General features: G+C 43.0%; 1 protein-coding gene across 17 annotated transcripts in view; it reads right to left on the bottom strand.

The window, feature by feature from the left end:
- Window positions 1–14,859, bottom strand: part of CADPS (calcium dependent secretion activator) — a 427,320-nt gene that overhangs the window by 173,678 nt on the left and 238,783 nt on the right. For all 17 annotated transcript variants that reach the window (XM_057507990.1, XM_057507963.1, XM_057507964.1 and 14 more), the window contains exons 7-8: window positions 7,658–7,769; window positions 742–881 (exon numbers count right to left, since the gene is read on the bottom strand). In XM_057507990.1, coding sequence (XP_057363973.1) covers window positions 742–881; window positions 7,658–7,769 — 252 coding nt within the window. The remainder of the gene's footprint in view (window positions 1–741; window positions 882–7,657; window positions 7,770–14,859) is intronic.

The raw sequence follows: 14,859 nt of genomic DNA, 5'->3' as shown, positions 1-14,859 counted from the left end.
GTCTCCTATTCAGATGCATATGGCCCAACTCTTCTCTATGATCACATTTTCTGAGACAGTGAAGTCCAAGTAATTTAGTTAAATAGACCATGGCTCAGAACATACCCAGTTGTCAATACACATATTCTGTACAATTCAATGGTTTGGTTTGTAAAATAAAACTGGACTTTACCTATTCTTTTTATCCTACTTGAAATTACTTAATTGCTCATTCCTCTCACATCCTAAGAAACTGAAGATGATCATAAATTTTCTATTTTTTGGTCATTTATTTAAATGCTACAGTAAACACTAAAACTGATTCAATATGAATTGATTCTTTGAAGGTTGCAACTGCTCATACTTCCTGGACATGGTTGTCAGTGAAGGTGCAAGTGAGTGATTTGTGGAGTACGAAGGCTTTAGATGCCTTTGAGAAGGTACACAAAACCAATAAAACCTCCTAAATCAGAATCACCTAGCATGCTTCTGAGGAAGGTTTTGAACTATACTGAGAATCCTATTGGAAAAGGAGAAGGAAATTATTCTACCGTGACAGCAGAATGCAAATACAGCAATCATTAGAACTGAAGAATTGAAGCTTATAATAAATATCAAATTCAAGTATTGTAATAACCTTTCATGAATCCTTTATATTTCCTTCCACATAGTTCTCTGAAGATCACTGTCCTTTTTTAAAAAATATTTTAAGAAATGAATGGAGATGTGTCTAAAATTACCACTCAGAGAAGAAACACTTACCCAGAATGCTTCATGTTTTGCGGCTTATCCATTCTGACAGCAAGTTTGATTTTGAGGTCTTGATCAGGGCAGTTTTTGGAGACTGTCATTTTGTGCCACTCTGATTGTTTGGGGCTGTTCGGGGTGGGGTGGAGAATAACCTGTAGGAAAGAAGACAGCCGTCTTAGCCACAAAATAGAAACACTATTACTGGCATGCTTTTACAGACCAGTATTTTTGCTGCTGAGAAGCAGGGTGTCTTATAGCCAATGGGAAGGCAGTTGAATGAAGTGGAGGCCTGGCCATCAGACTCTAATTCAAGGCTCCATCTACCAACCACGGTTGCTTCATGCCAAGAAGCCTGACTAGAGGACAGAAATGGCATCCTTTTTCTCTCTTTTTTCCCTCCTTGGTTAATCCTGTAAAAAGTAAGGATCATGATTTCTGTGATTCTACTTTTGTACTTTTCTAAAGTTCAGAAGTACAAGTACTAAAGCGGCCCAGAATAAAGAATGATCTCCCCATACTGTTATCTTCATATAAGAAGAGGGATGTAGGAGAGGAAGAAATCTCCTTTCGTATCAGAGAGCACTTCTGGTCACTCATTTTTCCTTTGTCAGGATTCCTCCTATTTCAAGAGGAGAGGTCCCTCAGAGGCTGCAGGGGAAGGTGGAGGGGACCTTACGTGATAGGTGGGAAGGGAAGGGACTTCCACACACTTCCACACAAGCGCACCTTATCACACAACACTCGGCACTGTTCTGGCACAGAGGAACCGCGCACGGCCTGAAGAAGCCCCAGCTCTCAGAAAGAGCCTCTCCCCAGTGTGCCTTGGAGACGGACCTTGGATCTGGGTCTTCTGCCTCGGTCTCATTGTCTCAGAGGTTGTCAGGGAAGCAGGAAGTGAATAAGAGTTCTCAGGAGCCACATGCACTCAGGGAGGAGTGAAATATTTGGAAACTCCCCTAAAGGAGCATGAACTAAGTATAGGCACAACAAGAGCTGGGCTTGCTGAGACCTGCTTCTGCAGTGGCAGAATGCCCTGGTTTGTCACATGCTGTTCAGGCTCTGATGTCAAAGCATCTCTTGCTCCAGGTGCAGAGAAGGCAGGCTCCTTTCCTGGCCTCCTTCACCTCTGGGTGGGGGTGGGAGAGGCCCAGAGTCTCAGGTGTGGGCACTCCGGCCTCAGATGCTGCGTCAGTCCCACTGCTGTCAGGCAAGCTTGGCCCATGCTTGGAGGGCGGAAGTGTATGGCTTCCTGTGTGATTGGGGAACAAGAGCTTGGAGAGGAAGAGGAGACCATGGGAGAAGAACACCCTCAGCCCACTTTGACATCCTTCATTCGTGCTGATTTTTCACCCCTTCTGACACTTTTTTTTCCCATCAGATTCTCTTCAATGAAGAAATTTTTTTTTTTTTACTAAAGACAAAATTTGAGTCTTCTCAATGTCTTCTGACATGATTGAAATACAAAATGGCCTGATTTTTGAGACCAGAGGCTGTCAAAGTTTTTTCTGACCATTCCCTAAATCAGTAAAACATTTTTGAGCAAGTTTCCCAATGTCTTTATATATATATATCACTATCAATGTAAGAGTATATTGCCCTCAATACATAAATATCAGTAAAAACATTATATATGCTTACTTTGTATTAACAGGTTACATTATTACATACATCATAAAATAGAAATCTAAAAGTGTGCTAAAGATAAAAAAACTGTACTTTAAAATACTTTGCTAATTGTGGTAACCTGTTACCATTATCAGCTATATTTGAAGGTACCATACGTATTTAGGGCCAGGCTCATTGTTAGTGACACTGGATGCAAATCTGTCATTCAAGTAGCCTTGTAAATAATTTCAGAACATCATGACTGACTTCTGACCCTACCTGGTTCCACTGGTGCTGTTTTTATCTCATGATGGGGTGACAGAACCCCTAGCAGGACTGATGTCAGCTCTACCACTGTTACATTGCTTGCCAGGCTTGCCTTACCAGTATTGTCTTTAAGTCATAGCTCTTCTGTAGCAATCTTTTTAGGTATTTGTTCATTTCGTGAGGGTTAACTCAGTTAAAATTCTATCATAAAATGTATAAACTCACTTAACTGGAACTATCGAACTGTGATGTGGGGTGGGAAGTAAATGGGTAAGTCAGGGTGCCACTGGGGGGCAGACATCTCTCCCTTTCCTCAAGTAAACGCCTATTCCTGTATGTCAGTCACATCATGTTCTGGATCCCAACACCCCAGCCTCTGGGAGATGGAGAGGAGGGGCTTTTGCTCCAGGGTAGCTGACCCTCTTTCCTGAGCTGGTTTGGCCTGATAGATAAAGAAAAGGGGATGTCCTGGGAGGCAAGGAAGGGGAGGGACTGGTAAGAGAAACCCCAGGCAGGGACAGGCAAGGCCCTGGGCTTCCTTCTGCTCCTGACCGTTTGGCAAAATCAGAGCAGGAGCAGTGCTCTGGGCACCCGGAGCTCATTAGCAGGTCTTTCACCATATGGATTCCGGGCACGTTTCCCACTGGCAATATGGTGTCCATTCGCCGAAGCAAATGGCCACAGCTCATGACTGGCCGCTCCACAAAGACTTCTCCCCCCATGTGGTAGCTCCCTGGGGAGACCTCCTCTCCAGAGTGGATGGAGACAGGTCACTGCAGCTCTCCTCCATCTTCATCCCCACCCTGCTATGTGCCTGGCGGGTTGACGACACCTTTGTATGTGTCAGCCCTGCTGAATTATTAGGGTCCTTCTGGGTGCACGTGAGCCTCGAGCAGTCCAGACACCTCATCTGGACATTCCAGGCTGATAATCAAGCACTTTTTCATCTCAGCCCAGGCCCATGTGTGCTGTGCTTTGATGTGGTGATGCTCATGTGAACACAACCCACCCCTGCAGTAAGCTGCACACCAGCCAGCCCCAGCTTCTCTTAGTTACCTGGGTGCACAGGCAGGTCCTTCTCAGGAGGGGGGTGCTTAACCTAAGCCTTTACCTGGCTGATCCCCTCCAAGACTTAGCCTGTATTTCCCTGCCTACCTCTGCATCCCTGCTGGGACAGCATTCCCTGCCCCTCAGGCTAGATTACATCTCCATGTTATATGCTTCCCAGTGTCCCTTCCCTAACAGGCCACTTACCACACTGCACTCGATAATTTCTAGTTTTTGTGCCTACATCCCTTAGTGTTTTGAGTTTATGAGTTGTTGTCTGTCATTCCTGTTTGCTTTGTGCATAGCTGGATGATGGGACACGGTAGGCCTGCAATCATATTCAATGGATAAACGTTTGATTATCCTGTAGTGCTGGCAAGGGTGTGGGGTAACAGTCATGCTTTTAGGCCTTCTGTAGAAGTATAAATTGGTGTGTACTCTTCAGGGTACAATTTGGCAGTATCTGTCAAAGTTTAAATTTGATTCAGCAAAACATTTTTTTTGGAATCTATCTTCTATGTACACATGTATGTGCAAAGAAATAAATTCAAGGTTACTCACTGAAGCACTGCTTATACAAAGACTGAAAACAATCTAAATAAATTATGAGGGATTTATACAGTGCAGTGCCACGTGCTGTGAAAACAGGAGGCAAGTCAGTTTGGGGTGATACGGACTAATCTCCAAATATACTGATATTTCAAACAGTGCAGAACAGTATGCATCCAGTAGCATCCAGTTGTGCACTCTCTCTTTTTTAAGACAGATATGCACACAAATGGTGTATATGCTACACTGGTCCATGCATAGAATATTTGGGGAAGAATATGTACACAATAAATTGAAAACAAAGTTTTTCTTCGGGAAAGGATAGTAGGGCAAGGTGGAAGGGATCATTAGTCTTCACACCATATTTCACTACATATATATATATATTAGCTTTTTCTTTTTACAATGTGCATGAATTATTTTTTCAATTAAAAATGTCAATAAGATGAAACAATAAAGATAGAGCAAACTAAATATTGTCGAATGAATGAATATAGCACCAGGATTTCGATTGTGGTTGTGTCCAGTCAGCCTGGGAAGAATTAGAGCATAGAAATACTCTCCTGAGGGGTGAAAGGAATCACTTTCTGGACTGTGGCCCCCCCAGAGGCTGTCTGGGCAGGTGCTGCCAGCAGAGGGCGCCTCAGCCAGCACAAGGGCCAGGCCAGCTCCACTGTGATTGGAGGAAAGTTTCTTTGGCAGGAAGGAAAACTAGTAATTGGGGAATATATAATGAGGCTGGAGGAAGGAATGAGTTATTAAGAAATGAGGAACTGTGTGGGGCTGTGGCAAGCTAGTGGCCTTCACCACAGCAGCAGTGCAGAGGGTTTTATTTTTGCATAGGGACAACAGGCCTGGCAATGAGTGGACATCATTCCTGGCAAGTTACTTACTTCCTCTGGACCCCGGAACCCATCGTACAAGAGGGGTAATAACTCATTAGGGTTATTAGGAAGACTCAACACCATCCTCAGGACAGAGGTCTGGCCAATGGTAACTGTAGGACGCACTAACTGTAGCACCCCCACTAACTGGGTGGCTCTGGGAAAGTTTCCTGCCTTCCATGGAATCAGTTTTCTCATCTGTAACATGAAAGGGTTTGACTAGTCCAGTGGTTTTAACTTTTCTGAGTGGAAACAGCTTTGAGAAGCTGGTGAATGCTTTGGACTAGTGATTCGAGAGAAATGCACAAATGCCCCCCACCAACATTTGCAAACAATTTAAAGGGGCTCCTGGGTTCTGTGGAGCCCCCATGGATTCAGGTTGTGCATTCCTGGACTTTTCTATGTAACTCTAACATCCTGGGTCTCTGAGACTCTCATGATTCTTGACAAGATTTTTCTTGGAAAAAGAAAATTTTGAAAAAAATAAAAATAAAAGGCAGGCTACTCAGCTCCCCACCCCCGCCCTATGTGACTATGTGTGTCCTTCTCTCCCTAGGGACAGAAATGAATACTTGTCATTTCTCAAAAAGAACAGCTAAACCTCTTCTTTTCTTTCTTTCTTCTCCTTTTTGGGGATTTGGGTGTGGGGGAGGGTTGGGGCATTCTTTTTCCTGTTAGCCTTTTGACTTTTTGTTTTATTTCCATCTGTGGTCTATGTCTTAGTAGTATGATTCTAGTTCAGTTCTGTAGATGAAAGTCAGATTAAGGATGTGAAAAAAAGAAAACATGGTCTGTGTTATTGCTGGCATTGTTAGGCGTGTGTGTTTGTGTGCTCTCATTATTCTACAGATGACATATTAGAAGTTCAGAGGGGTTAAATGTCTTGGCTAACATCACACAGCTTTCCAAAGGGATAATGCATTCCACCAGTCGGAAATGAAATGTACTGAGAGTCTATCTGGTGGGTTCTGTGTATAGAGTGGTAAGCAAAAGAGTTTAGGTTTCCACCCCCATGGGACTTTTATAGTCCAATGGAGGAGACAGAAGCCATGACGTCTGTAAATTCGTCTCTCTTTTTGTCACTGGTGCTAAGTTCAGTGGAGGACATGAACAGTGACTGAGGCAGTGAATGAAAGAGGCTGCCTAGTCAGGAGAGGGCTCTTTGAGAAGGTGGGCAGATGACACGAGTCTTTGTAAGCTTTGCTAGAGTTCAGATTTTACTGTAAGCAGTGTTGCATTATGTGAGCATTTTAAGCCAGTAAGTGACAAATCCAGCTTGTGTTGTGAAAACACTGGCTGTTTGGTGCAGAGTTGACAGCTGAAATTTAAGAAGGAATGCCTTTGTTATCTCAGTGGTACTCCGAGGAACAGGTACCAGCCCTTGGATGTTTCAGAAATTTGGGGGATGTTTCTCGTTGTCAAAATAATTGGTGCTGGGCTCTATTGGCACTGAATGGGCAGAGCCCAGCCATACTAAAATCCTGCCATGAGTGAGATAGTCTTCCCAGTGGAGAATCCTCATGAATTCCACCTGACTTTTGAATATTCCCACTAGATATGAATGGAGGGGGAACAGCTGTATATAATGAACAGCATCTAGATCCTAAATCTGTCTTATATATACACTCAAAGTATTTTGGCCCTTTTCCAGAGAAGTTAAGGAAACTTTGTTACCAAGACTGTTTTACTGCTTCAAGAAATCAGTTTACCAATTCTCAGGCTTTTAGGGCCCCACCTTGTACAGTGGGTGTGGTAGATGTCATTGTCACAACAACTCTCCATATGGGAATAAGGAAGCCATCCTTTTAGGTCTTCTGGAGCAGTCATGCCTGAATCATCACATTTGTAAATTTTTATTATTAATTATTATGACTGACCTTTGTACAACGTGGGCTTGAACTGCACGGGTTCACTTATACATGGATTTTTTTCAGTGAGTATATTGGAAAAGTTTTTGGAGATTTGTGATAATTTGAAAAAATGTACAGATGAAACACAAAGACTAGAAATAGAAAAAAAATGAGAAAAAAATATGCCATGAATGCATAAAAATATATGCATAAAATCTTTGCTCTATTTTACTATTTACTATCATGAAATTAACAGTAAGCTCTTTAAGTTTTGGGAAGTCAAAAATCCTACATGGATTTTCGACAGTGTGGGGGGTTGGTGCCCCTCACCCCTGAGTTGTTCAAAGGTCAACTGTAATTGCCTTTTATTTCTCCTTTATTATGTCATCATGTTGATGTTAAAATTTTTAGGTGGGTTAGTTTGTTAAATTATCTACGATTTTCAGTTTAGGATAGAAAGGGCCCAGCAAATCTTTGCTCAAAAGGGTATTGCATCAGAAAAGTCGCGCTCTGTCTTCTGCAGTACGCACTAATGGTAGCCCCGATTTAAAGAGGGGAAACTGAGCATGGAGAGGTCAAGGGACTTGTTCAAGGTCACACAGTAAATGGAGAGTGGAGCCCGGGATTTAAACCCCAAAGCCATGCTTTCAGCACTGTTGGGACCTGTGGATACCTGCTCTCTGGAGCTTGCTGGGAGAGATAATCCCCGTGATGGGGACCACTTACACGTCCAAGCTCCTTGTCCTCCAAGGCCAGGACTCCTGTGCTCTCTGTGAACAGTTTCACCTTCACGGCGGGCAGTGCATGGGTCGTTGAGAAGTCACCCTGGGTGCCCCAGCTGTGGACAGAATCAGAGAGGTCAGTGTGGAGACCTCCACCTTGACAGTGCTAAACACAGCCATCTTCCTCGTGGGTCGGGAGAATGCAGGGTTAACCCAAGGCAGCACTGGCTGTCACAACCCCCTCCTCTGCAAAGCTGCCAGGGTGACAAAAAGTGTTAATTAACTTGTTAGGCAAATGCAAGACAGATGCTCAGAAAGTTGCCATAGGTCTTTACAGAGAACTACAAGGAATCGCTTGAAATTAGCATGAAATCAAGTTGGTGAGAACTTTCCCCCAATTTGCTATACTAAAAACTATTCTAGGATAACCACTACTACTTCTTTGTTTTTGATTCCCTAGTTCTTGGAAGCTGCAGTTCTAGATTTTGCTATGGGGTTTTATTTGGTCCAAGCCAACACCTGACTTTAAAATGAGACCTCAGTAGTAGTGGGGAGGTGGAGAGCTCCAATTCCACTGGCATTCAAAGATGAATGGAAGAGAGGAATTGATGGAGCTCCACCCTGTCAAAGAAGAGTGGAAGGTAGAAGGATATGACTTGGAAATGCCCTTTTCCACTTGCCAGTCTATGTAGTCCGAGTCTTAGGTCTCTGCAGAGGAGAGCCTGGCTTACCTAGCAACTGGGTAGAGTGCCAGGCTGGGCTGAAATGAGCCCAGTGGGCCCCTCAGAAGTGGCCTTCTCATTCACTCATTACTCGTACAGAGCCTCCTCCATCTACTCTATACCTGCAATCAGGGTGGTCTTGGGAAGCGTCAGCCGGGCTGCCCTGAGCCCTGCCCTACGTCCTTCTGCAGCACCTGCCCCACTGCACTCACAGTGCAGTCCTGACCCCTGGATCTGCTCTCCTGCTCCCTGACTCCTTGTCACAGGCCTCCTGATTGTGCCACCTCAGGGCCGTGGCATGCATGGTTTCCTGTGGTGCCAATGCTTTTCCCACCACTCTTCCTCTGGCTACCTCGGCAGAGCTCAACTTAAATAACCTTTTCTCGGAGAACATGCCCCTTGATCGCCCAGTCAAAATTTGGTTCCAGTGTCAAACTCTCTTGAACACACTGTTCAGTTTTTTTGTACTAGCAATCATTGGATTTGTAATTATTGATTTATTTGTGTGATTGTTTAATAGCTGAACCCTTGCATCTTCTGTATGAGAATACAGAAGTGCAGGGACCGGGTGTGTTTTGTTTATACTGCATACCCAGTACTTAGCACAGTCCTTGGCACACAGAAGACACTTGCTTAATAAGGGTTTGTTGAATAATCAAGTGATGTCAAATATATGTTCTTTTATAGACTAGGAATAGATATGATTTTGTGTAGACATTTTTTTTTCTTTCTGATGGTAATGAATGATGGCCAATTTCCATATTATAAAATTCTCAATAAAATATTATTTTTAACGACTGTAATATAATACTTTATGGATGTATCATAATTTACTTAACCCTTGTTCTCTTATTGAGATTGGGATGGCCATTATTTTGATTTCATCTCTGATTATTTCTTTGAGATAGAGAGCTAGATGGAAGAGTGTTTCTTCATTCAGTTATCAGCACACACTCTGGTGCCTTGGCAGTGCTGCAGGAACTCTGCTCGTCGAGAAACCCTTTCAAGACTTGGGACACCCATTCCCAAAATGCTTCCACAAAGGTGGGGACTGTCCTCCCACCATCTGGGAGCGAGAGTGCTAATCACAGGACTTCTTATCTGTAATGGCTGTCCCTATTTACATTTTCTTCTGGCCTATTCTGTTATTGCTATTTCCATGGGCATTCCTTTGGTTAGTAGCAGGCTTGAATATTTTTCTCTGTGTTTATTGGCTGTTTGCATTTCTTTTCTTGTTTATGATGGAAATCTGACTTAAAGTCTCACTGCTGCACTCTAATAAATCCTGTTAACTCAAAGGCAAGAGGAATCTAGAGAGAGCTGACAAGGGCTTTGACAGAACAGTGGAGGTAAGGGGGACCCAGATCCATGGGGTTCTAGGTGCATGAGAAGCAATCACAATACAGAAAAGGAGAGGACATCAAAGAAGCCACGAGACAGAACAAGAAGCAGCAGGTCTCAGACAGCAGTACAGCACTCAGTGTACAGATAGAAGCTCCCAATCTTGGTCATCAGCAACTGCAGCAAGCTCCTAATACAAGGGAATCTCCATCCTACCCAAGGCGTAGGGTTTTGAACTGGACATCCTTAATTCAAATACTGGTCAGTCATTTACAAACTGTAGGATTTGGGACAAGTATTTAAGGCTTCCATACCTCAGTGTGCTTAGCTATAAAATAATGTCATTTCACAGAGTAGTTATAAAAAAGAGTAAATTCATAACTAAATAGTTATAAAGAGTAAGTAGTAAACAGGCTTGGCACAGGATGAGGACCCAATACATTTTGGCTACCTTCCCTTCCCGAATAAGGATACGCGTATGATGCATTTTAGTAAGAATGATGATCACTTGTATTTTGTATTATCCACTCAGCACATGTTTATTAAGCATCTAAGTGTCCAACCCTGTGTTGGGCAAGCAAGATGAACACTGCCCTTCCTATTATGCAAGGTTATTATGGTCCCCACTTCACAGATGAGAAAACTGAGAAGAAACTCAAGATCTTGCCCATTTTATTCCAGTGACTGTGACCAAGTTAGCTGGAACCAGATCTCTTAATTCCTGCTTCACAGCTCTCACTTCTATCAGTCATGATTATCACTAGCAAGCATGATCAGTGATTATAATATTGGCAAAAAAATGCAATTATTAATTTATTACTTGTAATTAATTGTGCTATTAACCTCTTTGGGCATTTATCATGATAGATCATGGAGATGAGAAAGATTCCTGATGGAAATCAAAAGGTCTCTGGAGTGAGATGCTTTAACACTAAGCCACAAAGAGGCCTTGACACCAGTGCCCTGGATGTTCCTCCACACTGGTTGATAGGGATTTTCTCCCCTGCTCAGGGAGCATCCATGCGGTCTGCCTGGACTCCTGCAGCTCCCCAAGGACGCCCAGCCCATAAGGCATTCAACGTGATTCAGAGAGGGCACGGGGCAGGGAGGGGGCATCCAAGACCCCGTGGGCTGCGCAGAATCAAGCTGCTGGAGGCTGCCCGACACCCGCCGTCCATTTGGACACTGAGCTGCATTTCCTTCCCACCAGGCCTGCAGCTGTACTTTGGGCTTCCTGCCATGGCCCTTGACCCGCCTCAAATTGTTAGGGCACTACTGAATCCTGTTTTACCCATCAGATTTCAGAATGGTGACCTGGCCCAGCAGAGCAGGCAAAGTGAGCAAGTCTCCAGTCTGATCAGGACTGACCATGTCATTTTCAGGGCATGGTGCAAAACGAACATGTGGGACTCCTTGTTCAAAAAGCAGGAAAAAAGTGTCATTAAAGGTACCTAAATATTAAGTGTTTTGCTTTTTCTGAGTATTTCTGCTCAAACACATGCTCCATTGTTCCATCAGACTTAACAAACACAATTCAAACAAAATAATTAAGAATTTCAAGCATTAAACCAAATGTGGGTCTGAACATGGAGCCTGTGCAGCTGCATGGGTCACAAGCTTAGGAATTCAGCTCTGAGTCCAAGAGGCCCCAGTCTGTTTAGCTGGGGCTGAGGATGGGCCATGCAGCGGTGGCTGCCACGAAACCATGGCCCCTTGCTACAGTCATTGGACTCTGTGAAAACTGCTGCAGTCTTCTTTTTGTCACTGTTTCCTATTCATAGGAAATCGAAGGAGATTTAATTATCAGCACTCTTCCTTGCCCTTCTCTGCTTTGGGAAAATAAAGTTGTGAAAATGTCTATTCTTTGTTTTTTTTTCCAGCCATGGACAGACCTATCTTATGACAAAAACAGATAATATTTATTTAGAGATTACAATGTGCTAGGCACAAATTCCTATCTCAAAAATGTCATATGTTCCTACATGCATTTTATTTTTTTAAACCTTCTTGGCCATCCTGTGAAATGTTTGTAATTATCACCCTCATAGTTACAGCTGAGGCTAAGAGAGGCCAGTAATGTGTCCAAGATGACACCCAGGGAGCAAATGGCAGTCTGACCCCACAACCCAACCCCTTAACATGCCACCACGTCCCTTCCCTCACAGATCCCCTCCACTCACTCCTCTGTGTCTTGACCCAGTTAATGTCAGTTACTTTGTACCTCAAAGGCAGACTTCTGCTTTAAGATTGATGGGATCATGGGCCATTTAGCTTCTCAGTTGGATTTATTTCACATGTTCAATATATACTTCACAAATGCTACATACCCTACAGACAGATTAGCCAGAGGTACAGGCATCAAAAACATGTGGTGGGGCCACACACCGGTAAACGGATCTGTTCCTCATTGCTGCATTCTTCTCTGCTCATTTCTGTTTCTTTGCTTTGCATTGACTGTGCCTGTTAGGATCATCTCTCACCTTAAAAGTTGCCCAAAACTAAAATAAAATTGCACTTTGATTTTAAAAGTCCAGAGGTTGCTAATATTTATTTCAAGCAGCAGTTGGGGAGGTTAAATAACTTCTCTCTGAACACAAAGTAGATACTGAAGTGGATGAGGTGTCCCTTTTTTCGGATCCCATCGTTTCTACTACTGTATCACACTATCCTCACAAAAATGCTAAAAATCATCCCAAATTATTGAGTGCTTATTGTTTGCTAGGCCCTGGGCTGCATGCTTTTCATTTTCCATTTAATCCTTCTGACAGTTCTATGAAATATATTGTTATTATACTCACTTTATAAATAGATAAACCAGGACTTGGGGAGGTTAAGTAACTGGGTCTGGGTTTTAGACTATCACAACTCTGAGCTTGAAACTCAGAGTTTCTGACCCCAAAGTTCATGCATTAAACCACAGAGCTTTACTGTGTCTTAATAACTCATAAAACAGAATTATAACATACTTTGACAATTACCTGTATGTCTATGTTTCTAGATGGTGAACATCTTAAGGGCAGGGAGCATGGCTTAATTAAAAAAAAAAATCCCTTACACCAAGCACAGAGCCTGGGACACAATAAATAGTTGTTTAATAACTAGAAAAAAGTGACAAATTCAGAGTATAACCAAGTCACCAAGTTCAGGGGATTGCAGAAACATGCATTACATGAGATAACCAAGGGTGTGACTGCCTCCTTTAGCTAAACTGAGGGCTTTATCTCCTTGAGGATGAGATACTTCCTGTAGCGCAGCAACTCTCTGATGCACACAGGGGCTGGCAGCATGCAGGGAAGCCCCAGCTTCCGCAGCAGCAGGACCGAACTCCGAGGAACAAGGCGTAGGCCCTTGAAGGTCAAGGATTGGGTAGATCATGAGGCCAGTGGCTAGAAGCACTGCAGATGTCAATGGTATAATGCTGGAAAGTGCCACCAAGTCATAAAATGAACTATTATTTTTCACTTCTGGTCTTTTTAGCCATAAGCACACAAGCACAGACTATGAAATGCAGTCACCCACCGAGGCACTTCCAAATATGAAGGTACATGTATTGAGACATATGTGTCCATTCCAAGCCAAATTGTTTTTGCAAAAGGATAGGAAATAAGTAGATGAACGGTCCAGCTGACTGCTCTACATGCACTACGTGGTGCTGCATGAAGCTCCGGCTTCCACTTCTTAGGGATCATGTGTCTAATTTGCCCTCATTCCTCCCTTCATTTAGAAAACATGTCCCAGATGTCTATCACGTGCAAATCACTTTGTTAGGTGCTGTGGGTCCAAAGGTGAATGAGATGTCAGTCCTTATGGGTTTTGTATTCTACCTGGGGAGAGGCCACTGTGCAGAAATGAAAACACAGGTATGAGTTTAAGCCTTCGCTTTTGCATCTGTAATTGAGGATGAGAATAGTACTGATCCCAGGAGGTTGAAGGAAGAAGTAGGAGATAAGCTATTGCATATACAGTGTTCAACTCAATACCCTGCACACGTAATGTAAAATGTAAGGCTTTCATTTTCAGATTATAGACCAGGAGTTGGCAAACTATGACCCACGCATCAAGTCTGGCTGACTACCTGCTAATGTATGGTGGATGAACTAAGAATGGTTTTTAAGTTTTTAAATGGCTGAAAATAATCCAAAAAAGAATAATATTTTGTAACACATGAAAATTATTTGAAACTCAAATTTCAATTGTCATAAGTAAAGTTTTATTAGGACATAGCTATGTTCATCTGTTCATATATTGCTCACGCTGGTTCTGCACCTGAAAGGCAGAATTGAATAGTTATGACAGAGACCATATGGCCAACGGGTCTAAATTATTTATTTTTTGTCCATTACATGAAAAGTATGCTGACCCCTGCTATACACAGCTAAGTCACTGGCTCAGTCTAATGGGAATACTTTTATTTTCATTAGCAGATTAGATGTATGCTCACTCAAGCACATCCATAAAGATAAACTGTAAACACGCACTGACAAGGACAGCTCTCACCCCGCGGGGACCCAGTTTGCTGCTCTGCATTTCTCATGGGGCTCTTTCCAGCACTCTCTGCGTCTTGGTAAATTTGGGATTGTGTATCGTAGCATTTGAGACACGTGGTGCCCAAATGCTGCTTCCAGATCCACTTGAGCTGGCTGACTCACTGAGTCACACTACATCATTATTAATATCAAATAATAAACATGAGTAGCAGACAACTCATATTTTGGGGGACGGAGATGCCTTTTAAAGTCACAGCACATCATTTCTCCAAACCTATTCTAATGTGCCACTGCTTTGAAAGTGAACACTTTGATCTGGGGGAGAAAATAAGGGAGAGGAATATGCTTTTGGGTCGAGGGAGGGAGAAATCTACTCAAAGCAACTCTATACTGCCTGTTCAGAGAGCATCTGCTTCCTCACAGACACATCTCTGTTTACTATTTAAAGACCCTTATTTGCGGAAGCCTCTTCAGACCATATGTTATCAACAAATGTTGCTAATCAAATACACACAGTAATTTTCATTAGAATTTCCCCCAAACCCCTCATGAACAAAAAACAACATTTGCCACAAAGGGAATATAACCTCCCAAAATGACAGTAAACATCCACTGCAAACCTTTGACAACAGAGTGGTATTTATGAATGCGCATGT

This window comes from Manis pentadactyla, chromosome 1 (assembly GCF_030020395.1).
Source record: "Manis pentadactyla isolate mManPen7 chromosome 1, mManPen7.hap1, whole genome shotgun sequence".
Classification (NCBI taxonomy): Eukaryota; Metazoa; Chordata; class Mammalia; order Pholidota; family Manidae; genus Manis; species Manis pentadactyla.
The sequence above is the reverse complement of the archived record's forward strand: the minus strand, read 5'-3'. Positions and strand labels throughout refer to the sequence as shown.